This window comes from Dromiciops gliroides, chromosome 2, assembly GCF_019393635.1.
Source record: "Dromiciops gliroides isolate mDroGli1 chromosome 2, mDroGli1.pri, whole genome shotgun sequence".
NCBI lineage: Eukaryota > Metazoa > Chordata > Mammalia > Microbiotheria > Microbiotheriidae > Dromiciops > Dromiciops gliroides.
The window spans coordinates 560,705,340-560,729,616 of NC_057862.1; the positions used below are offsets into that span (position 1 = coordinate 560,705,340).

The 24,277-nt window shown below is 38.8% G+C and overlaps 1 protein-coding gene across 8 annotated transcripts in view; it reads left to right on the plus strand.

The window, feature by feature from the left end:
- The window catches only part of DZANK1 (double zinc ribbon and ankyrin repeat domains 1), a 141,074-nt gene that overhangs the window by 5,453 nt on the left and 111,344 nt on the right, over positions 1-24,277 (plus strand). For 7 of the 8 annotated variants that reach the window (XM_043989377.1, XM_043989378.1, XM_043989376.1 and 4 more), the window contains 5 exons: positions 8,185-8,338; positions 12,517-12,634; positions 14,863-14,956; positions 15,280-15,347; positions 19,317-19,402. In XM_043989377.1, the coding sequence (XP_043845312.1) occupies positions 8,185-8,338; positions 12,517-12,634; positions 14,863-14,956; positions 15,280-15,347; positions 19,317-19,402 (520 nt within the window). The remainder of the gene's footprint in view (positions 1-8,184; positions 8,339-12,516; positions 12,635-14,862; positions 14,957-15,279; positions 15,348-19,316; positions 19,403-24,277) is intronic. The other variant, XM_043989379.1, reaches the window with a different exon arrangement.

Below are 24,277 nucleotides of genomic sequence, written 5' to 3' on the forward strand. Positions count from 1 at the left end.
GGGCAGCTAGGTGGCACAGTGGATAGAGCACTGGCCCTGGATTCAGGAGGACCTGAGTTCAAATCTGACCTCAGACACTTAACACTTACTAGCTGTGTGATCCTGGGCAAGTCACTTAACCCCAATTGCCTCACAAAAAAAAAAAAAAGAAAGAAAGAAAGAAAAGAAAGCTGAGAATAGAACCCCAAAATGAAATAATTTAGAAATAAGTATTTCAGTTATTCAGCAGAGGGGAGAGCCAAAAAATGGGGTGACCTACCTCCCCATCCCTGCCCCCATCTTTAGGTTACTCATAGGATCCAAACAAAGGAGCAAGGGAACAGTAGCTGATTGGCCAGCACAGAGTCAGTTTCCAAATAACACATATGGGTTGCTTCAGATGTGTAACAGGAAAAAACTATTCATATCTCTTGTATCAGTCTTCATATCTGAAAGAGTTTCTGGTCAGCATAACTCAGGTCCTGAATTAAGCATTAACAAAGTCTGGTCTCTAAGCAACAGGTTTGGTTTTTCAGCCACAGAGGGGTAGGTTCAAAAAATGTAATAAAGTTTTCCCACACTACTATGAGTCAGAAGCAGTGGTAGATGCTGGAAATAAAAAGACAAAAGTGCAACAGCCCTTGATCTCAAGAAGCTTATAATCTATTTGGGGAAACACCACTTATATATAAATGCAAAGCAAATATAAATATCAATGTAAATACAAAGACTAATGGTGGCATCAGACATGATATAGGAGGTGGTACTTGAATGAGTCTTGAAGGAAGCCCAAGATTCTAAGAAGGGTAGGTGAGCTGTGAAAGCATTCTACCCTTGGGGGAACATCCAGTGCAAAGACAGGTAGGAAGGAATTGATTGTTCTGTGTAAGGAACAGCAAGTAAGTCAGTTTGACTGTTATAAGCCTAGAAAGGTGAGCTATAGGTAGATTGTGATGACCTTTAAAAGTCAAGCAGATTGGGGCAGCTAGGTGGCGCAGTAGATAGAGTACTGGCCCTGGAGTCAGGAGTACCTGAGTTCAAATCTGGCCTCAGACAGTTAACACTCACTAGCTGTGTGACCCTGGGCAAGTCACTTAACCCCAATTGCCTCACTAAATATATATATATATATATATAAAGTCAAGCAGAGGAGTATACATTTTATCCCAGAGGTGATGAAGTGAAGCCACTGAAGCTTGTAGAGGAGAAGAATAACAGGCTTGTGCTTTAGGAAAGTTACTTTGGTGGCTGTGGAGGATGGGTAGAACCTTGAGGAAGAAAGACAATTTAGGATGCTAGTGCAGGAGTCCAGGTCACAGGTAGAAAAAGGCCTTAACTAGGTAGTGGCTGCATAAGTAGAGAGAAAAGGATAGATGCCAGTGAAGTTGTAAAAGCAGAATTTATAAACTTATCATAGAATTGAATATTGGGGGTGAATTCAATTGAATTGATGTCTGTGGTTGTGAACCTGGATGACTTAGCAGTTTCCTTTAGAGAAATAGAGAAATTAAGAAAAAGGTCAGACAGTAGAGTCTGAGATGTCTATGAGACATCCAATTGGAGAAGTCCAATAGGCAGTTGTTCATGTAGTACTGAAGGTCAAGAGAAGAGAAGTAGTTGAGGAAATAAGCATACATACCTTTTTCTAGTAGTTTTTGTGAAAAGGAAGAAAGAGTTAGGATAATATTTGAAGAAGTGGTAGAGTCAAAGGAAGAAAACTTTTTAAGCATGTAGGAACTAGTAGATAGGAGGATATTGAAGATTAGAGAGAGAAGGAATAACCACATAGGCAGTCTGCTGAAAGAGATGGTATCAAGGATATAAGTAGAGGGGTTGTCCTTGGAGAGAGGGGCCACCTCTTCATCAGAGAAAAGCACAGAATCTCAAGAGTTAGAAGAGACTTCTAACACCATCCCTAAAGTCACTATTTCCTGAGGCAGCCCACTTCACTTTTGGATACTGTTAATTGCTAGGACATTTTTGTCTTATATGAATATGAAATTTTTATATGGTTATCTATGTACTTTACATCCTGCTCCTAGTTCTGCCCTCTAGAACTGAGAAGAACAAGTTTAATATCTCTTCCAAATAACAGACTTTCAAATACTTGAAGATAATTATCACATCCCCATGAACTTCTCTTTTTTTCTAGGGTAAACATCTCCAACTCCATCTACCAGTTCTATAGAACAGCCCCTTTCCCCTCACCATCCTGGTTGCTCCCTTCTGAGCCTACTTTATGAAGCCTATCAGTGTCTTTTCTAAAATGTATCACCCAGCACTATTAAAAATACTCCAGATATGGTCTAACCCAAATAGAGTATAGCAAGAGTATCACTTCACTCATTTTAGGTACTTTGTCTTTCTGGCAAAATTTTTACAAAGTGTTATGAAAGAAATCATAGAAAATCTAGAAAAGGAAGCAACTCTACCCATTATAGGAAGGGAGCAAGCCATGTTGTTTGACTTGGGGATCAGAGGCCAAGTTACCTGATCTTAAAGATACAGAAGGTATTCAGAAGATCTTCCTTGAGGAGAAACAGCTTGGTGTAAGCTGACGGTGAATATGAAAAAAGTGTTGATCACTTGACAAACATCATTGCTCACTGTGGGCATCCACAGCACTTGTTTCAAGTTTTACTTCAAACTCTTCTACCAACTAATCAAGCAATCAATAAACATTTATTAAGTACCTATTATGTGCCAGGCACTGTTCTAAGTGCTAGAGATACAAAAAAAGGCAAAAGATAGTCCTTGCTCTCCCTCTTTATTTCTTTTTCCTGTTTACCTGTTTATGCTTCTCTAGGGTCTTGTATTTGCAAGTCAAATTTTCTATTCTGTTCAGGTCTTTTCATCACAAATACCTGATAGTCCTCTTTTTTCATTGAAGTCCCATTTTTCCCCCCTGAAAGATTATACTTAGTTTTGCTGGGTAGGTGATTCTTGGTTGTAATCCCAATTCCTTTGCCCTCTGGAATATCACATTCCATGCCCTCTGATCCTTTAATGTAGAAGCTGCTAGATCTTGTGCTATCCTGACTGTTGCTCCACAGCACTTGAATTGTTTCTTTCTGGCTGCTTGCAATATTTTCTCCTTGACCTGAGAGCTTTAGAATTTGGCTATAATATTCCTGGAAGTTTTCCTTTTGGGATCTCTTTTAGGAGGTGATCAGTGGATTCTTTCAATTTCTATTTTACCTTCTGTTTCTAGAATAGCAGGGCAATTTTCCATGGAAAATTGAAAGATTTGGAAGATGATGTCTAAGCTCTTGTTTTGATCATGGTTTTCAGGTAGTCCAATAATTTTCAGATTTTCTCTCTTGCATCTATTCTCCAGGTCAGCTGTTTTTCCAAGAAGATATTTCACATTGCTCTCTATTTTTTTATTCATTTGGATTTGCTTGGTTTTGTGTCTTGGTTTCTCATAAAGTCACTAGCTTCCATTTGCTCAATCTTAATTCTTAGGCAGTTATTTTCTTCAGAGAGCTTTTTCATTGGGCTTTTCAAGCTGTTGACTTTTTTTCTCATGACTTTCCTGCATCACTCTCATTTCTTTTCCTCTACCTCTCTTACTTTATCTTCAGAGTCCTTTTTTAATGCCTCTATGGCCTGAGACTAATTCATACTTTTCTTGGAAGCTTTGGATGTAGGAGCCCTGAGGTTGCTATCCTCTTCTGAGGGTGCACCTCGATCTTCCTTGTCACTAAAGAAACTTTCTATGGTCTTCACCTTCCTCTGTCTGCTCATCTTGCCTGTCTTTTACTTGATTTTTAACTCCTTCTTAAAGTGGGGCACTGCTTTTAGGCTGTACTGTCCCAAGCTTCAGGGGGTCCCAGGTGGTACAGTTGTAAGGGCCTAAAATTCTAGCTATGATGTCTAAAATCTAATGAGTGGTCACCTTAAATTAGAAGCTTCAGAAATAGTTTAGACTTTTAAGTATTTATTAAAGTGCATTAGAAGTTCATGAATAGAGAATGTGGTAAAAAACAGAAGTTTTAACTGAATCATTTGAGAGTTGAGTGCATGCTACTGAAGCAGCTTTTGAAGGACCTCCCTTTTGGGGAGGAGACCATGATGAACTTCTGGAACACTAGCTTAAAACTGAGGGAGGAACGGAAGTTCTCACTCTCTGGCTTTTCAGCTTAGCTGTGGCGGCGCACGTGTTTGGTGTTCAGTGCTGGTTCTCAGCCTGGCAGGCAGTTTGGGATTCGGTGAGTTTTATAAAGGAATATAGACTAAGCTTAGATCTAAGATTATTCATTTGTATTTCTACTTTCCTATTTCCCTAATTGGTATCACTTTTTGTTGTCTAATTAATTCCCAAGCAATAAAAACTAATCCCTCACCGATTAAAGCTCAGAGGCTTCTTTTTCTTATGGTCTGGGAGATATATAAGGGAAAAGTTAAAGGGGGAGTTTAATGCTCGTATATCCAATTTTAAATCTCACAAGAGAGAGATCAAAAGCAAACTTCATCTAACTATCTCTAAGAGAGCCCAGCATCTGTCCTCCCGCCAAGCCCAAGTCAGGAACCAAAAAGGCCTCGCTCCTCCCTCCTTCTCCCAGAAGCCTCCTGTGAAACGGGAAACAGGGCCATCTACACACACAGCTCCAAGCTAATTGGTTGGTAGCACCGATTGACACAACTAACAGGTGGTAACTTCTGGATGCTAAGTCACACGTGGATGTCAAGTCACATGCTTTCTTTTGAGACCAGAGCTCACAATGTCCCTCCCAGCAGGTGGTGTCATTCCAATTCACACAGTCCCCCCCTGTGCTTCATGCAAAGAAACATCATTTCCTCACATGAAGCAATAATGTTACAGACGCCTATGACTAATAACAAAGTAAAGGGAATGAAAAGAGAGAAAAAGAAATTGAGTGACGCATTGACAAAGGTTAAAGGGGGCACTCCCCTATTAGCAAGTGGACATTACAAACAGAAAAAACTAAAGGGGGCACTCCCCTTTAGTATGTGGACATTATAAACAGTGTGTACGATGTGCAAAAGGAAAACAGGAAAATGTCCATTTAAGTCTTTGGAAGTTTTTTCTCTGGGTATAGTTGTGGAATGTCTTTCAGGTATGGATGTATGGATGCTGTTAATCAACCAGGAAAATTTCCTACAAAATTGAGTTTAACACAACTTTAAATAGCTTTGCCAATAATAAAATCAAACAATGAGAGTTCTCAAAAAAAAAAACATATCTAAGGAAATTCAGAATTTTAGTTGTTATGCATGAAACATATAATAACAAAAAACTGAAATATTCTCTAAAACTTAATATTCCTACACAGTTTAAGGAGAGGCATGTTCTGCACTCACCTGGCCTGTGCTCTGGTCTGAAAATAACCTCAGGCTCTTCAACCAGAAAACAAAATTTTAGTTTCGCTGGGTTGATAGCTTCAGTGAGCCTGCATCCCTCTCCCACCTGGGCCACCACCACTCAAGGCTGCTTCCTCGTTCCCAGCAGGGGTAAAACAACTGAGTTCCACCTCAGCACCAGCAGAGACCCCTGCAATCTCACCCCAACCAACCCACTTAGCCCTCTCATCAGACCGTGAGCTTATTTCCAGAAGACTCTGGCACTGCAGCTAATTCAGAGGCTCTGGAGGTCTCTTTCTCTGGTGCAGCCTGCCTGGGGCTGGATCTATGTTGGCTTGACCTGGGGGGTTGGGTTCCACTCCCACCCCAGCACAGAAGACCCCTCCTGCCGACCTTCTAAACCATCTTTGGCTGGAAAATAATCTCACTCCTCACTTTTGTGGGTTCTGCTGTTCCAGGTTTTGTCTTATGGCATTATTTGAAGGGATTTGGAAGGATTCGGGGGAGAGCTTCGAGGAGTAACTGTCCTTAGTCCATGCTCTCAAGAAGCCCACCATCTAATTGGGGAGATAACAAGCAAACAAATATGTCCACATAAGCCAAATACAAGACAAATGGGAAAAAAATTAACAGAGGGAAGACACTAGAATTAAGAGGGGTTAGGAAAAGATTCCTGTAGAAGATGGGTTATTTGTTGGGACTTAAAGGGAGCCAGGGAGCCATTAGGTATAAATGAAAAGGGACAGTGTTGCAGATATGGGGGGCAGCCAGAGAAAATACCCAGAGTGAAGAGATGTGGTGTCCTTTTCAAGGAACAAGCTGAGAGGCCAGTATCACAGGATCAAAGAGTATGTGTGGGAGAATAAGATTTAAGAAGATTGTAAAGGTAGGAGAGGACTTGGCTATGAAAAGCTTTGAATGCCAAAAAAAGGGGTTTGAATTTGATCCTGAACACAATAGGAAGCCACAAGAGTTTATATGGCAGGAGGGTGGGGAAGGTGCAGGTGGGATGACATGGTTAGACCTACACTTTAAGAAAATCACTTTGGTGGCTGAATAGAGGATGGATTGAAGTGAGGAGAGACTTGAGGCAGGCAGACCTAGCAGCAGGTGGTTACAATAGTCCAGGCATGAAGTGATGAGTGTCTGCACTAGAATGGTGGCAGTGTCAGAGGTGAGAAGTGGGGAGGGGCAGAGATGTTGCAGAAGTAAAAGGCCTTGCAACAGATTGGGTATAGGTAGTGAGGGATAGTGAATAGTTGAGGATGTGTCCTATGTTGTGAGCCTTGAGGGGCTGGGAGGATGTTGATTCCCCTTACACAAATAGGGAAGGTAGGAGAGGGAGAGGGTTTAGGAGAAAAGATAATGAGTTTTGTTTTGGAGATGTTTAGTTTAAAATGTCCACTAGACATTCCATCTGAGATGTCTGAATGGCAGTTGAAGATGCAAGATTGTAGATAAGCATAATGGTTAGGTCAGGATAGGTAAATTTGAGAATCTTCAACATTGAGATGGCGATTAAATCTATGGATGCTGATGAGATCAAGTAAAGTAGTATAAAGGGAGAAGAGAAGAGGGCTCAGGACAGAAGCCTGAGGGACACCGATGGTTAGAGTATATGATCTGGAGGAGGACCCAGGAAAGGAACCTAAGAAGGAGCAGTCTGGTAGGAAAAGAACCAAGAGAAACAGATATCCCAGAAACCTAGAGAGAAGGGAGTATCAAGGAGCTACGGTTAAGGTTTAACAAGGTTAAAGGCCATAGAGTGGTCAAGAATAATAATTAAGAAATTGCCATTGGCTTTGGCAAATAAGAGATCATTGGTAAATCCAGAGAGAACAGTTTCAGTGGAATGATAAAGTAGGAAACCCAATTTTAAGGGGCTAAGAAAAGAGAGAGGACAGAAAGTGGGGGCCTTTTCAAGGAGTTTAGCCACAAAGGGCAGAAAAAATATCCTATAGTAGTTCGTATTCTAGTATCAGTGTTCCAGGTGCTAATGATTAAGCTACCAACAATTAGTCAAAGAATTGTGAATATATAGAACTTGGCCAAAAATGACATGACCAAAGAGAAAAACACAGCAACATAATAAAATCTTAGGAACAATTTATTTTATTTTATTTTTTGACATTCATTTTTTAAAATTTTGATTTCCAAATTCATTCTTTCCTTCCTTCTAGCTCTTCCCCCACCCATTGAGAAGGCATGTAAAATACATATAAAATTATGCAAAACAATTCCCTGTTGTTGTTTTTCAGTCATGTACAACTCATCATGTCCCTCCCCACCCCTTTTTTTTTTTTTTGCAGAGCAATGGGGGTTAAGTGACTTGCCCAGGGTCACACAGCTAGTAAGTGTCAAGTGTCTGAGGCTGGATTTGAACTCACATACTCCTGAATCCAGGGCCGGTGCTTTATCCACTGCGCCACCTAGCTGCCCCCCTCCCCCCCTTTTTTTTTGAGGCAGTCAGGGTTAAATGGTATCAAGTGTCTGAGGCTAGATTTAAACTCAGGTCCTCCTCACTCTAGGGCCCCATTTGAGATCTTCTTGGCAAAGATACTGGAGTGCTTTGCTATTTCTTTCTCCAGCTCATTTTACAGATGAAGAAACTGAGGCACATTGGCTAAAGTGACTTAGCTCGTAAGTGTCTGAGGTCAGATTTGAATTCAGGAAGATGAGTCTTCCTGACTCTATACCTGGCTTTACTCCTGTCTCTAACCACTTCACCACCTAGTTGCCACAAAAATTTTCCATAGCCTTCATAACAAATAAGTCAAAACAAAGCAAAACAAAACTGCAGTCACGATTTATTACTCTTTATGGATTATTTTTGCTGGCTCTTGTGTTATTTATGACATTTGTTTTATTTGTGACTTCCAGACACTCTGGGTGTCAACATATATTACACTTTGGATGGCAGTAAACCTGAATTATTAAAGAGAAGAGGATATGGTGAAAATAGCACTTTTAAGTATACAGGACCAATCACTCTTCCTGATGGGAAAATCCAGGTTAAAGCTATGGCAGTCTCAAGGTAAGTTAGCACTCTATTTCTTTAAAGATTGGTATGGGTGAATAAACATTGATTAAGTGCTTACTGTGTATAAGGCACTATGCCAAATGTTGTGGATGTAAACATAAGCAAGAAAAACAGTTGCTGAACCTCAGAGGTTGTGTTCTAATAAAGGAAGACAACACATATTGGGGAGGGGTGACCAACGAGGAGTTGTCAGACAAGGAAGTTGGAGGGAGGGCAATTGGAGTCTTATGGTAAATAGTTAACATTTACTTTGCAGGAATAGTAGTGTTGATTTGATTACTGTTTTCAGATCTCTAGAAATAGTGTCAAAACCAGAAAGACTTGAGTTCATATCCTGCCCCCATCTTATACATAATGGCTATGTTAACCCAGGCAAGTCATTTTACTTCGCACTGTTCTAGGATTTATTAGAGTGCATACTATTTATTATAGGACATAGCTACCATACTCAATGAAGAGTTGAATTAATTTACTACTTATTAAGTGTCTACTATGTATAAAATGTAAGCATAAAAGGAAAAAAATCCCCGCCCTTAAGAAGCTTACATTCTGCTGGATGTTGGATGCTTTGTATAATGTGGTTAACTCTGACCCCACTCTCTCAAGGCCAGATCTATTACTTTTAACCCCCCAAAGGGTTCTTCAGGTACCCTGAAAGGGTTGGCGGTCTCTTTTCTCTGTCACTGCCTCAAGTCAACCATTGGCTGTATTCCCCTCATTTTAGGGACCCAGTAACTGGACCCCAATTCCATTTAGCCATTTGCCAGCAGATTATACAAAGGAATATGTACTTCAAAGGTATAGTAAGAAAAAATGTACAAACATTTATCCCTAGTTCCTTGGGGACATGGCTTGGGGTTGATTAGTCTCATAATTGGGGTATCTAGGTGTCAAAGTGGCCTGGAGTAGGATGACTCACCTTTCTGTGCTCAAATCAAGCCTGAGACACTTACTAGCTCTGTATCCCTGGGCAAATCACTTCACCCCATTTGCCTCAGTTTCCTCATCTGTAAAATGAGCTGGAGAAGGAAATGGCCAACCACTCCAGTATCTTTGCCAAGAAAACCCCAAATAGGGTCACAGACACAGCTGAAAAAACGACCAAACAACAGCAGGTTCCTATTTTATCTTAGTTTCTACATAGCCTTGGTCTCACCAAGTTCAAAGCTGGAAGTGTCTGCTTCTGCTAGGATGGAATCCCTGGACCCCTTGCTCCTCAGGCTACTTGCTGCTGGGCTGGGTGCAATATCTGACCTGGATTCATGGACACCTGGATCCCTGTGGCTTGTGCTCCTGAGTCAGCTCAGAAAAGAAACTATGAAAAAGGCCAAAGACCCAGACCTATTTCTCAGGGCCATAAGACTTCAGTGGGAAAGAAGGTGCTCAGGTCTTTCCACTTTACCTGGTAGTGTTAGTGAAGGAGTCTTCTTTAGACATGAAGCAAAACCCACAAGTGCTTGTTGAGTCAGACCATTTTAAAGATATAGGAAACCGGGGCAGCTAGGTGGCGCAGTGGATAGAGGACTGGCCCTAGAGTCAGGAGTACCTGAGTTCAAATCTGGCCTCAGACACTTAACACTTACTAGCTGTGTGACCCTGGGCAAGTCACTTAACCCCAATTGCCTTACCAAAAAAAAAAAAAAAAAATAAAATAAAAAGTAAAGATATAGAAAATCCTGGCTATATAGCCAGTGGAAAAAATACTGCTCCCAACCATGCAGTAGGCCACTACAGATTACCTGTGTATCCTTTAAAACTCCAACCTCCTGGAAGCAGCTTCTTGGGGTCTTCCAGGTGGATGTCACCATCATAGTTGGTCTTAGCATGTGCCAAACTTCAGTTATGCTTGATATTAGTTGTTTCATCATTACCTTTTCTTCCCCTTCCTATTCGGTAACTTTGTCTTATTTTCACATAAAGCCTCACTTTATTAAACTCAGAAACTTTCATTATTATGTTTTCTGAAAGAAAACCAAGAATCTGCTTGGCTGATTTAGTGACATGGCAGTGATATAACATTGTATCCTACAGGACACGTTTGTCACCATTTATGGAACTGTACGGATGCCTAGAGAATATAGATCTGAAAAGTGCCGTTTCTTTTTCTGCTTGTCCACCTGTGAAGTGTATTTTGGGGGAGTTGTCTAATACAGTGACGATCTTTCAAGATAGCTGATACCTGAGAATTTCTAAAGTAAAATCCAAAATACTAAATGCTTTAACACTTCATGTAGATCTAGCTAAAATTTATAGATTGTTTCCTGTGGACTAAACCACCCTCTCACTGTGTAATGTCAGTTCATCCCAGGCAGTTTTGACTCTTAAATTAGCCAGATTTCTCCCATTTCACTTAATTACAAAGTTCACCATGTTATATCAGTAAGGCTATTTCAATAATGTCTATTTACCGATTTAAAAATCTTTATTGATGGGGCGGCTAGGTGGCACAGTGGGTAGAGCACCGGCCCTAGATTCAGGAGGACCTGAGTTCAAATCTGGCCTCAGACACTTAACACTTACTAGCTATGTGACCCTGGGCAAGTCACTTAACCCCAATTGCCTCACTAAAAAAAAAAATCTTTATTGATGTCTTATTTCTTATATAGCAGTAATTTTCTGCTCCTTCTCCCCTCCCAACTGAACAAAGACAAACAGTTAAGCAAAACCAACTTGTAAAAAGACCACTCTCAGCAAATGGGCATTCCACCTGATTGTCCCTTACACATCTACCCAGAGGAGGGAGGCATTGTCTCTTGATCTGTCTTCTGTGACCTGAATTGCTTATTCTAAATGATCTGGGTTTGCCTTTTCATGTTGTTTTATATCATTGTAGTCACTATGCATGTTATTCTTCTGGTTCTATTCATTTCACTCTGTGTCATTTCATGTGTCTTGATGTGTTTCTCTGAAAACCTCAGGTTTCTTTTTAATGTTGGTGTAATTATTTGGGGACTAGAGAACAGAATGGAGACTAATTCCTCTGAGTTACTATGTGGTAGTTGACCAATTCATCCCTAGGAATTGGAGCCAGGGTCCCAAGTAGCATCTGACTAGGGTCTGAGAGGTCTTGGAAAACATTAAAAAATTGTTTGACATCGTATACAGTAACAGCAATATTGTAACAATAATCAACTATGAAAGACTTAGCCTACTCTGATCAATACTATGATCCAAGACAATTCCAAAAGCTCTATGATGATAAATGCTATCCACCTCCTGAGAGAGATTTGATGAACTTAGTTCAGATTGAAGAATACTTTTTTACTTTATTTAAGTTCCTTGCTGTTTATTTTTTTTTTTAGTAACATGGCTAATATGGAATTTTTTGCATTATTTCACATGTATAATGGATATCATACTGCTTGCCTTTTCAGTGGGTGAGGAGAAGTGGGGAAGAGAGAATTTGGAACTCAACATTTTAATAAAATGAATGCTAAAAAGAAAAGAAAGAAATATTAAAAGTTGGTTTGAACTACATCACTAAGTAGCTTTGAACATTCTTTTGAATTAGACTTTTACATGTCACTCAGGCAAATAAAAAGGCATGATAATAGATAAATGTGACATAATTTTAATAGACTTCATTCAGATTTTTACCAAACACTTCAAGAACAAGTAATTTATTCTCTGATAAGAAGATACTATTTTCTCTCTTGAGATACTGTGTTAACATCTCTATCAAAATATTTCATTTATCTTTCAATGTTTATATAAAGAAATTAAAGATAGCAGATTTAAACAGAGCCAAAATATTGGATGATGTTGGTATTAAAATGAATCCAATTAAATCATAGGCTCATGTATCCAACCCTTACTTTGAAGGATCTTTGTTTTCATCGGTCTGGGTAAAGAAGCCCTCATTGAATCACACTGGATGATAATTTTAGTCAAAAGAATGAATTTTCATAGTATAGTAAGAATGATATGTATAGGCAGCCTAATATTTGGTGATAAAATAGGCTATGTGATATTAATATTTTCACTTGGCCATGAGCAGATGGTAAGGAAAGCAGAAATTAATTTATATAGTATTTCCCTTTTGTCAATGTGTTTCAATAATTAAGTAGTTGAACTAAAAACATTCACTGATAAATTTACCATTATAGATTATTTACTGCAGATGTCTTTTCTGCTTTTCTGTTATAGAAAACCTTTTGTTTATTAATTTTCAGAGACTCCAGGGAAAGTGGCATCGTAACAAAGATATTTCAGGTAGACTATGAGCCACCAAGTGTAACTTCTTCTCAAGAAGAAAATGATGAAAATATTCTCAAAAGCTTTGAAAAGCAGGCAAGTTATAATAAAGGTAGACTCAAAGTCCTGATTTTTTTCCTTTACAACTTCATTTCAATTTGTCAATTCCTTTCTGTTCCTAATATCAGCAGCCTAGATCTGACTTTATTACTATATGCCTTATACTATTACTATATGCCTTATACTATAATATTTTCTTAACTGGCATCCCTTCTGCTCTTCTTCTTCTTTTTTTTTTTAGTGAGGCAATTGGGGTTAAGTGACTTGCCTAGGGTCACACAGCTAGTAAGTGTTAAGTGTCTGAGGCCAGATTTGAACTCAGGTACTCCTGACTCCAGGGCTGGTGCTCTATCCACTGCACCATCTAGCTGCCCCTTCTGCTCTTCTTCTAATCCACTTTGCCTACCAGCCCCTAGATTGATCTCCTTACAGTATCACTTAATATTACTTACCAGTTCAAATGCATTCTTTATCACATAAAGAATAAAGTTCAGGGGCAGCTAGGTGGCACAGTGGATAAAGCACTGGCCCTGAATTCAGGAGGACCTGAGTTCAAATGTGACCTCAGACACTTGACACTTACTGGCTGTGTGACCCTGGGCAAGTCACTTAACCCAATTGCCTTACTGAAGAAAAAAAAGAATAAAGTTCAGGGGGCAGCTAGGTGGCACAATGGATAAAGCACTGGCCCTGAATTCAGGAAGACCTGAGTTCAAATGTGACCTCAGACACTTGACACTTAACTAGCTGTGTGACCCTGGGAAAGTCACTTAACCCTCATTGTCCCGCCCCCCCCCAAAAAAAAATCCAAGTGAGTAAGACTGACATTCCAGGCCTTCCTTTCTGTGGGTTCAGACTACTTTTCTAGCCTCACGTCTTACTACGCAGCTGCATGCAATTTATACTCTTTCCACTAAGAAAATTTTGGTTGATAGTTATTCTTTATAGGAAGTCAAACTCTTAAGAACTGGTTGCCCTCAAAAGCCTTCTGCCTTTGCTTCAATCTAGAATCACAAATACCTTGCCTTCCCTCATTCTGGATAGCAGCACACTTTCTGGGACTTACCATGCTTACACCTTGAAGGATCCTTAAAACCAAGAGAGAGGGCAGACAACTCTTGCCCTTGGCTGTGTCACTGTGGTACATACAGATCAATCTCTAGAGATCCAGATCAGGAACAAAGTCACAAGGAGAAGCAAAGTCCAAGTATAAAGTCAAAGGTCAAGATTTAGGCTCCTCCTGGGGGACCAGGCAGAGACTAGAGTCTGGACAGTGTGACTGATATCTTAGCATTTGATACAGAAATTTCCACAAAGCAGCTGTACCCCAAATTGACCTGATAACCCAGACTCCAACTTGGTGGTTTTTCTATGGAATAACTAACATGTGGGTACAAACCACATGTGACCCATGACACTCCTGAATGCAGCCCAAACCAGATTAAAATGTAATTGGGAAATACTTAACAAAGTAACATTTTTAAAAATATAGGTAACATTACATTTTGTTTGTTTTTTGTTGGGCAATTGGGGTTAAGTGACTAGCCCAGGGTCACATGGCTAGTAAGTGTTAAGTGTCTGAGGCCGGATTTGAACTCAGGTCCTCCTGAATCCAGGGCCAGTGCTCTATCCACTGCGCCACCTAGCTGCCCCAACATTACATTTTAAAACTAAGTCAAAATGTGGCCTGCAGGGATGCTTCTATATGGATTAATGGCCCCTGTTTCTATTTGAGTTTGACACCCCTGATTTTGGCAGTCCAGTGAAACCTTAATGGATCTATTATCAGAATGCTGTTTATTGCTTATATTTATTAGTAAAAATAAAGATGTAATTTTTTTCCATCCAGATTAATGAACCTTCTGAAACCTATCTACAGACCCCTTGGGGGTTTGTGTATAACAGATTAATAACCCTTGGCCTATATTAATTGTTTTCCTCACTCCTATCCTTTGTAACATCTTACTTTTATGCCTGACTATCTACCATATTGGTCTTGTTGACAGCTAGTCCTGATTCTTCTTGTTCTGCCCTGCCCTACTGTCTTCATGACTTGGTATAATTAATATAAACCTCTGAATTTCATACAGTTGGTATGATGTAATGAATTTTTAAACTTTTTAAAGTTATTTTATGAACATTGCCTTGGATAATGTCAAGTAGCAAATTTAACTATTATCTTTCTGTAGTAACTTTTAATTTTATATAGTAAAAGGTTAGATTGGTACAATAGAATTATTGATGTATAATCTTTTCATTCTTAGGAACTGAAAAATGAAGTTTTTACATCAAAGCTTGAAGAAAGAGATATAAATATTGAAAATAAACCTGGTTATAATGCTGAAATTAAATATCAAGGTATGATATAATATGATGAAGATTAGGTCTAGCATTTCAAAGCTACAATAATGCATTCATTCCTCATTATGAACAAATATGGGAATAATGCTCAGAAAAGAAAATTTAAATTTTGGGTTACACACTTAAATTCATCCAAAACTGTACTTTTTCATAATTGCTATTTTAAAGAAAGGATATAATGGTGATGGTCCTTCATTAAAAATAATTTTGTGGCTATGTATAATTATTACTGTTCATGAAACAATGATGTGTTGTTATTTTAGACTTCAAAGGAGAAACTAGAACTGAAAAGAAATCTTTGTAAGTTTTTCTTTCCCCAGAAAATTCAATGGAAACCCCATTTTGCCAAGAAGAACCAATTTTTACACAATCCAGTTATCAGTCCCAGGTAAAAGAAACATTTATGGTTCTCATTTTTTAATCTCTTACTACGTTAGCTGTTTATAGTACTTCACATATCAGATATTTTAAATAGTACAACAAATCACTATTGTAAAGTATTTTCCTATACCCAAGATTTAGATATACAGCTATCCTTTATTAATTCAGACTCTGTTAATTTGCAGTTTGTTATGATTACTCAGGGCCTTTATATAAAAACACAGTTCAGTTCAAATCAATTCAGTTCAGTTAATTAAACATTTATTAAATAGCCATTATGTATAATGCAAACCCTTTTTCATAAAGAATACAAATTAATGCAAAAATGTTTTTAAAGAATTGCATAAAATACTTAAAAAGACAGCCTTTTCTCTTTCTCAAATACCTCCTAAGCAACATTTATTATTAATGTGTTTTGTTTTGTTTTTTATAAATCATCCTTATATTTTCTTTTAAACCAGTCCCTTAAAATATCCTTAAGGGACTGGTTTAAAAGAATATATAAGGATAATTTATAAAAATATAATATATTGTCAGTTTAGGAGTGTGCAGGCTCCTATGCCCAAGGATGACTTGGGTTTTTTGCTTTGTCTCTCCATTGCTTAGGACAGTGCCTGGTACACAATGAGTACTTAATGTTTGTTGAACTGAATTGTATGTACTTGGAAGTAATAAATTGTACCTCATTAAAATTATTCTTTTGAATTAAGTAATTCAAAAGTGCCCACCTACCAATCATTCTAAAATATTGAGAATTTGTGGTTCTGTGGGTCATTTCATGTTCCTATCTACTGAGTGACATATGGTTATCTAATTGTAATGCAGAAAGCTTATAACATTGGCGGGCAGCTAGGTGGTGCATTGGATAAAGCACCGGCCCTGGATTCAAAAGGACCTGAGTTCAAATGTGGCCTTAGACACTTGACATTTACTAGCTCTGTGGCCCTGGGCAAGTCACAAGTCATTTAACCCTTATTGCCCTTCAAAAAAAAAAAAAAGAAGAAAAAAGAAAGAAAGCTTATAATATTAATAACACCATTGTCCTCCCAGTACTCATTATTACTGCTTTTGTCTCTTTTGGTCCTTCAAGGATCTGTGATTTTGGTTAGTGTGGGGATTACTTCCATGGATATGGACCACAATGTCAGAGAACAAACTATTGATGCCCTGTCATCAAGCTGACTCCTTCATCTAGTCGCCTGCCTTTCTGGATTCTGAACCCTTGTTTTCCCTCTCTTTTCATCTCTGATTTGGCCTTCTGTTTCCAAGTCCATTGGCTTGTTCCTCAAAACTGTAACTCAGACTTCCTTTTCCTTTCCTCTGCTTGTCTCTGACCATCGCTATCATTCAGATACGTCAATTCAGCAAACGGTTAAGAACATATACGTGGACAAGGCATTGTGCTAAGTATTGGAGTTACAAAGGCAAAAGTGAAATCATCCCTACCCTCAATGAGCTTGTGTTCTACTGGTATGACAGTATATATAGAGGTAAACATGGCACGAGGGTCATAAGAAGGGGAGTGCAGGAGGTAAAAGTGAGAGCTGACAAAATGATCTAGGGAGAGAATGCTACCATCTGGGGGGAGGGGAATCAAGGAGCCCTCGATGGAGGAGGAGCTGAGCCTTTTGAGGGACTATGAGTCTTCTCAAGGGAGAAGTGCAGCGCAATCTTAGGGGCCAGCTTTGGGGAATGTACCAAGGCCAGATGCGACCTATGGAGTTTGGAGTCCAGTTAGCCTTCCAGTGTGGCTGAAAAAAAGAGCCTGTAGAGGGGCAGCTAGATGGCGCAGTAGATAAAGCACTGGCCCTAGATTCAGGAGGACCTGAGTTCAAATCCGGCCTCAGACACTTGACACTTACTAGCTGTGTGACCCTGGGCAAGTCACTTAACCCTCATTGCCCCGCCAAAAAAATAAAATAAAATAATATTTTTAAAAAAGAGCCTATAGAAGGCAGTGGTGTGAAATAGGAATGGGAAGATGGTTTGGGACTGGGTGGTGGAAAGCCTGAAATGCCAAATCACAGAGTCTGTGATCGGGGAACCCCGAAGATTCTTGATCAGGGGGAGCCCCTTCTCACCTTAGGTTTTCTAGCAGAGACCAGGTCCGACTTGTTGTTCAGGCTGCAGTGTTTGTTCCTTTCTAGCTGTGAGTTCAACTGCATTAAGGTTACTTACAACCTGAAATGAAGTGATCATGGGATTTTTTTAAAAGTCCCTGCCCTCCAGGAGCTGACATTTTACTGGAGGCAAGGGGGAAAGACACACAATTTATGCCCAGATTAGTAAATGCAAAGTGTATACCAAGGAATAAAAAGTAATTCAGGGAGTGAGGATGGACCAGCAGCACAAGGGATCATACAAGGCCTGGGTAGGAGAAACCACCTGAGGTATGCTTTCAAGGAAACCAGGGCTTTTTTCAGAAGATGAGAGAGTGTACTTCAGAGTTAGGGGACCATCTGTCTTCTCACATGTGACACCTTACATTATGTCTCATTTCTCGTGTCTTCATTCTTCACATAGGATAATTGCCTGTTTCAGGTCCAGAGACATCTATTTCCCTTGTTTATATCTGTGTCTTACCTTACCCGGCATGTTTTTGGCAGATCTATTACCTAAAAATGAAAAATATAAGAAAATGATATCCAAAAGGTCAAGTCAAAGCAACACAAAAAGAATACTCTAAGTCCAGACTGTAGGAATGTGTGAATGCAGGGTCTGTTGCAAAAGTTATTTTTCTTAGGGCTCTTCTTTAGGTCAGTGAAAGGTTTTCTCTAATGTTCCTCAAACATGGGCCTACTGAGTTATACTTTAACAAACTGGTTCTAATACCAAACTGATGACTTTATGGTAACTCATGGCATTGTAAAAGCTGCCAGAGACATGCTTACACTGAGAGCCCGAGTGTCTGAACTGTGACTAGAGATAGTACTGAAGCACAGGAAACTAGAATACTGTGTTTTCCAGCAAATCAGTGAGATGAAATCCTTCATATCAATTTGTTTCCTAAATTTCTTTGAGATACAGTCTTTGAAAAACCCAGATATTGGTAAAGCGTTGGTAAAGCTGCTGGCAGGTTAATTCAAGGCATTTTTTAAAAAATCTATTTTATTCCTCTTATATATCACATTCATTTCTACCTATGCCCCCTCCAACCCCACTGCCCCCTCTACCAACACTGAACCTTTCCTTGGAACAAAGGAAAAACAGTTAAATAAAAACACCTCATATAGTGCCTGAGCATGTCTGACAACATGTGTAACATTCTGCCCTATAATCACCTCTCTGGGCACAAGACTGGTCTTTGTAATTACTAAAAGTTCAGCTTCCTTTTGGCATTCTTTTCATGTACGTCAGTTTAGCCATTAACCACATTGTTCCCTGCTTCTGTTCTGTATCATTTCAAACATCTTATGTTTCTTTGAATTCTTCAAATTTGTCATTTCTTCTTACCTAATAATACTGGATTACATTCATATACTGGTTTGTTAGGCTTTGTTTCTAGTTTTTTACTACCACAAAAAGGGCTCCTGAGAATATTTTAGTTTAGATGGGGCCTTTATTTCTGCAATTGCCCTCCTTGGGGTACAGGCCCAGTCGTGGGATTTCTGCATCAAAAAGCATTTTTTTAAATTATAAGATTTCTTCCTCAAATATAGACATTGGGGGGGCGGCTAGGTGGCACAAGTGGATAAAACACCGGCCCTGGATTCAGGAGTACGTGAGTTCAAATCCGGCCTCAGATACTTGACACTTACTAGCTGTGTGACCTTGGGCAAGTCACTTAACCCCCATTGCCCCACAAAAAAAAAATAGACATTGTATTCACAATCAAACTAGTTAAATGTTCTAAAGCAATACTTGGATTTTTGAGTTGAAACTCTTTTTAAAATGAGAGGATATAATAGAATTTTACATTCAGCCTATCTTCATAGTGTTATACTAAAACACTAAATACACATCTCTGTTTGTTTAGTTTACTAATTCATCATGCATGAATGGCCAGAAAAGGCTGACCAGTGCCCAGGTCCTGAGAATTAACAGAGCAACAAACTTTTTCAAGTAAGTAGAACGTTCTTTTTTATTCTTAGCTTTCAGGAATGGCAAAGGACAATGGCAATCTTGAGCGAGGCACATAGGAAAAACATCATTTCATGATACTTAAATTAATTATAGTTTTAAAGCACTGCCTCAGCCATAAAAGATCCTTTGTTGCTATTCAACTGTTTTTCAGTCATGTCTGATTCTTCGTCATTTGGGGTTTTTTGGGGCAGAGATCCTGGCGTGATTTGCCATGTCCTTCTTCAGCTCATTGGACAGATGAGGAAACTGAGGCAGACAGGGTGAAATGACTCACCCAGAGTCACACAGCTAGTATGTGTCTGAGGTCAGATGTAAACTCAGGAGAATAAATCTTCCTGACTCCTTTCCTGGCACTCTGTCCACTGTACCACCTAGCTGCCCATAATAGATTCTAGTCAGTGCTTAAGTTATTTTTTTTTACACTGAATGAAAAAGCAGTTTTAAAAGAACTTACTATGTGCCAAGCACTATGGCAAGCCCTGGGAATGGAAATACAAATGCAAAGACAGCCTCTGCTTTCAAGGAGCTTCCGTTCTGTCTTTTTTTTTTTCTTCAGGGCAGTGAGGCTTAAGTGACTTGCCTAGGGTCACACAGCTAGTGTCAAGTGTTTGAAGTCCCATTTGAACTCAGGTCCTCCTGAATCCAGGGCCAGTGCTTTAACCACTGTGCCACCTAGCTGCCCCCTCATTCTGTCTTTTTTGCAGTTTATTTTCAGCCCCTTCCCCTTCCAAAAAAAATTCAAAAAAAATTTTGTAACAAATATGCATAGTCGGGGACAGCTAGGTGTCGCAGTGGATAAAGCACTGGCCCTAAATTCAGTTGTACCTGAGTTCAAATCCAGCCTCAGACACTTGACACTTAACTAGCTGTGTGACCCTGGGCAAGTCACTTAACCCTCATTGCCCTGCAAAAACAAAAACAAACAAACAAACAAACAAAAACAAAAAAACCAAATATGCATAGTCAAGCAAAACAAATTCCTTCATTACTAATGTTCAAAATATATGTTTCGTTCTGTTAATGCTGGTGAGCTAAAGTACTTTATAGGTTTTGTCTAACTTTCTAGTAGGGAGGTAGTAATAGAAATCATGCTCGTTTTTTAAGAAGGGACTTTGAGGTAGAGTAAAGGCAGGGTCATATCTCTGATATGGCGTTCATTGCCTATTTGGGGATATCCAGGCCCTAGCTGGTGGAACTTCCAGCCCTAGTTATATTTTTATGGGGCTCGCTAATACAACATTGCTGGATGTGGCCCTGTAAGGAAGGCAAATTATATGCTCAGATTGCTAAGTAAGGTAGTTGCTGAGATCCAAATTGAGCCAAGGACAACCTCCCTTTAAGATAAAACAAAGTAGTGTCCTGTCTAATGGTTATTTGCAATAGTGCACAGTCCTTGCTTTAAAGGAGGTAAGTCATGAAATAGACATTAGATTGACACCTTAGGAAATTGTTAATGAAGACCCTAGAAATCAGAAACTGTTCTTTGTCAGAGGTTTAAGGTCACTTGTCAGTGTTCTGAGAATCTTTGGAAGATTGTGTCTCTTCATGTGTAGAAAGAAATAAGCAAAACAATTAGCCACATAACCCAAATCTGATTTTGAGCTCTTCCAACAAAAAAATTCCTCTCCTCTGAATTATGCTTATAACTCTCCACCATGACCCTCCACTTCATGGATTACATAAATTTAGTAAAAACAAATTATATCATTATTTTTTAAATGAGAAGCAGTATGGTATAAAGGAAAGATATATAGACTTGGGAGTCCCAAGCACGAGGTTTGGATTGCAGGCTCTGCCCCCGATGGTCTTTGTGACCTTGAACAAGTCCCTTATAGTCTGGGAGCTTCTGTTCTCCCATTAAATCAAATAGAGAAGAAAGGCAATATAGCTTAGTGGATAAAGACACAGCCTCCAGTTCTCAGCGCTTTAAGTGGTGTCTGTAAGCCTGCTGTGTGTGTGCACTGGGCAAAGCATTTAACCTCTCTCTGTGGCCACACAACTGAATTGTAGAGTGGGTACAAATCTGCATTAGTAGAGGGAATTTCCTCAGTGGGAGTTGTCTATACCAGTGAAATCACACTTGGTCTAGACCCCCCCCCAAAATGAGGATAATAATAATTATGTCTCTGCCTTACAAGGTTGTTATGAGGAAGGTGCTCTGCTTCTATAAGTGTAATTTATTATGATTCTGAATAGTAATGTTAATCTCTAGAGATTTTTTAAAAAACAATATACCAGTCACCTAAAGTTTATCACTAAGGATTGTTCTACTAATTGCAGATATCATTAGGTCATGCTCTTTTAGTAAAAGCTAGATACCAATGGAAAAAGTATCATTTTCTTAATCCTTTTAACAAAGATTTATTTTTTTTTCCATTTAGATTGTAATCACATTTTAAGGTAATGTTTTAATGAAGATAAAAGATATTTTATTCTTAATGAACAAGGCCAGTGATAAAAGTATTTTATCTTTTTCTGTGACTGATTTTTTTTCTCACTAAAACGATGAGAAACTTGAACTCATAGAAATTTGTCTTGGCAGCAGGGAAGGGCAATGAGAAGTAGCCAGTCATTTCCCTAACGCAGCCCAAAGCAGAGACATACCCATTCCTAATTCTCATCTTACATCACAAACTTCCTATTGGACATTTTGAACTGGAGGTTGTAGTTAGGCATCTTGAACTCCACATGTATAAAAGAAAACTCATTCTCTTCCTACCAAACCCACCTGTCTTCACAGCTTCCCTGTTTCTGTTGGGATTACCATTACCATCATTCTTCCAGTCAACCATGTTCCCAACCTCAGAGTTATCCTTAATTCTCCACTCATATTACCCTATGTATCTCCAAATTTTGTTGATTCTACCTCTATAAAATCTCTGGCATCCTTGTCATTTTCTATTCACATGCCTACGACTCTAGTTCAGGCCCTTATCTTTTCTTACCTGGATTGTTGTAGTAACCTCTCAATTGGTCTCCTTGCCCAAAGTCTACTGTGTACTCCATGCGGCTTCAAAGTAGCATCCCTAAAGCATGGGTCTAACCATGTCACTGCTCTGCTCAGGAAACTCCAGTGCCTCTCTCTTGCCTCAGGAATCAAATACAAACTCCTGTGGGCAATTAGGTGGCACAGTGGATAGAGGACCGGGCCTGGAGTCAGGAAGACCTGAATTCAAATGCAGCCTCAGACACTTATTAGCTGTTTGACCCTGGGCATGCCACTTAACTCTGACTCAGTTTCCTCATCTGTAAAATGAGCTAGAGAAGGCAATGATAAACCACTCCAGTATCTTTTTTTTTTTTTTAGTGAGGCAATTGGGGTTAAGTGACTTGCCCAAGGTCACACAGCTAGTTAACTGTTAAGTGTCTGAGGCCGGATTTGAACTCAGGTACTCCTGACTCCAGGGCCAGTGCTCTATCCACTGCGCCATCTAGCTGCCCCTCAGTCCAGTATCTTTGCCAAGAAAACCCCAAATGGAGTCACTAAGAATCAGACATGACTAAAACGACTGAACAACAACTTGGCATTTAAAGCCCTTCACAATGTGGCTCCAATCTTCCTTTCCAGTCTTATTATACATTATACTGCATCACATATTCTTCTGCCCAGTCAAAATGGTCTTCTTGCTATTCTTCATTCTTAATGTACCATCTCCCATCTATGCTTTCCATTCTGTCATCCATGCCTGTAACACATTTCCTCCTAGAATCCTTCATTTCTCTCAGAACTTAGCTCACACATCAAATCCACGTGAGACCTTGATCCTCTTCAGCAAATAGTGTCTCCCCCATTACATGTGCTTATTTATAAGTGCTTATAGAGGGTATATATACATATATGTGGGAGTGTACATATTTTCCTTAAGGGCAATGACTTTAGTTTTATCTTTGTACCCCCAAACACAGTTCATGGCATATAGTACATACTTAGTAAATGCTTATTTTTGATTGATTGATTGATTGTTCTTTATGTCTCCCACAGCACATACTGCTTAATCCATATTTATTGAACAAATAAATGAATAGAAAGCACGTTTATATTTCCACCCCTGTGTTTCTAAGTTTTGGAAGACTTACATTTTATATGGGGAACTATATGTTTTCATTATTCCAAAACTATTATGCAATAGCAGTTGCTTATTTGCTTTCATGAATTTATTGCTCCCAAAAATATTGTGTGGTATATGTGTGTGTGTATATGTATATGTACACACAAATATATACACACATATACTTATATATATATGTAGATGCATGTATATGTTATTATTTTAAATTAGAGTGAACCAAAATGAATTTGTGAAAGTTTTGCCATTTTATGTGAGATAAAGACTTGGGGTTGGGAATCACTATGTGAAAGAAATGATCATTAACCTTGGTAATAGAAGTAGTTTTAGAAAAGAAAAAGAATTAACTATTTACATCTCTTCTTGGAGTTTTATATTTTTACTTTGAAGGGATTAAATTTTTATAAACTGAAATTATAATATATTCCCACAAATTTATAATAGTAATCCTGATAAGAAAAGGAATTTTAATAATGTATGTTTTGTTAGCAATTTCACTTTAAGAAAAAAGCCAACATGTTCCAATAAACAAATTTTTCATTTTCTGCAAAACACACTTTGTCCTAATTAATCAAGCATTATTCTTTTTATAGTTAATAGCAAAATATATACTGCTCTGGAGAAAAAAGTTAGGTATGGTATGATTCTCTATTTCTTCAGGTTGTATCTTTTTGTGTTATAATGAAGACTTCATCAATCATTTATATAACCTTTGTCTCAGAAGTGTGATGTTTAAAATCTAAATAGTGGTCGCCAAAAATTAAAAGGCTTCAGTACCAGTCTTTGG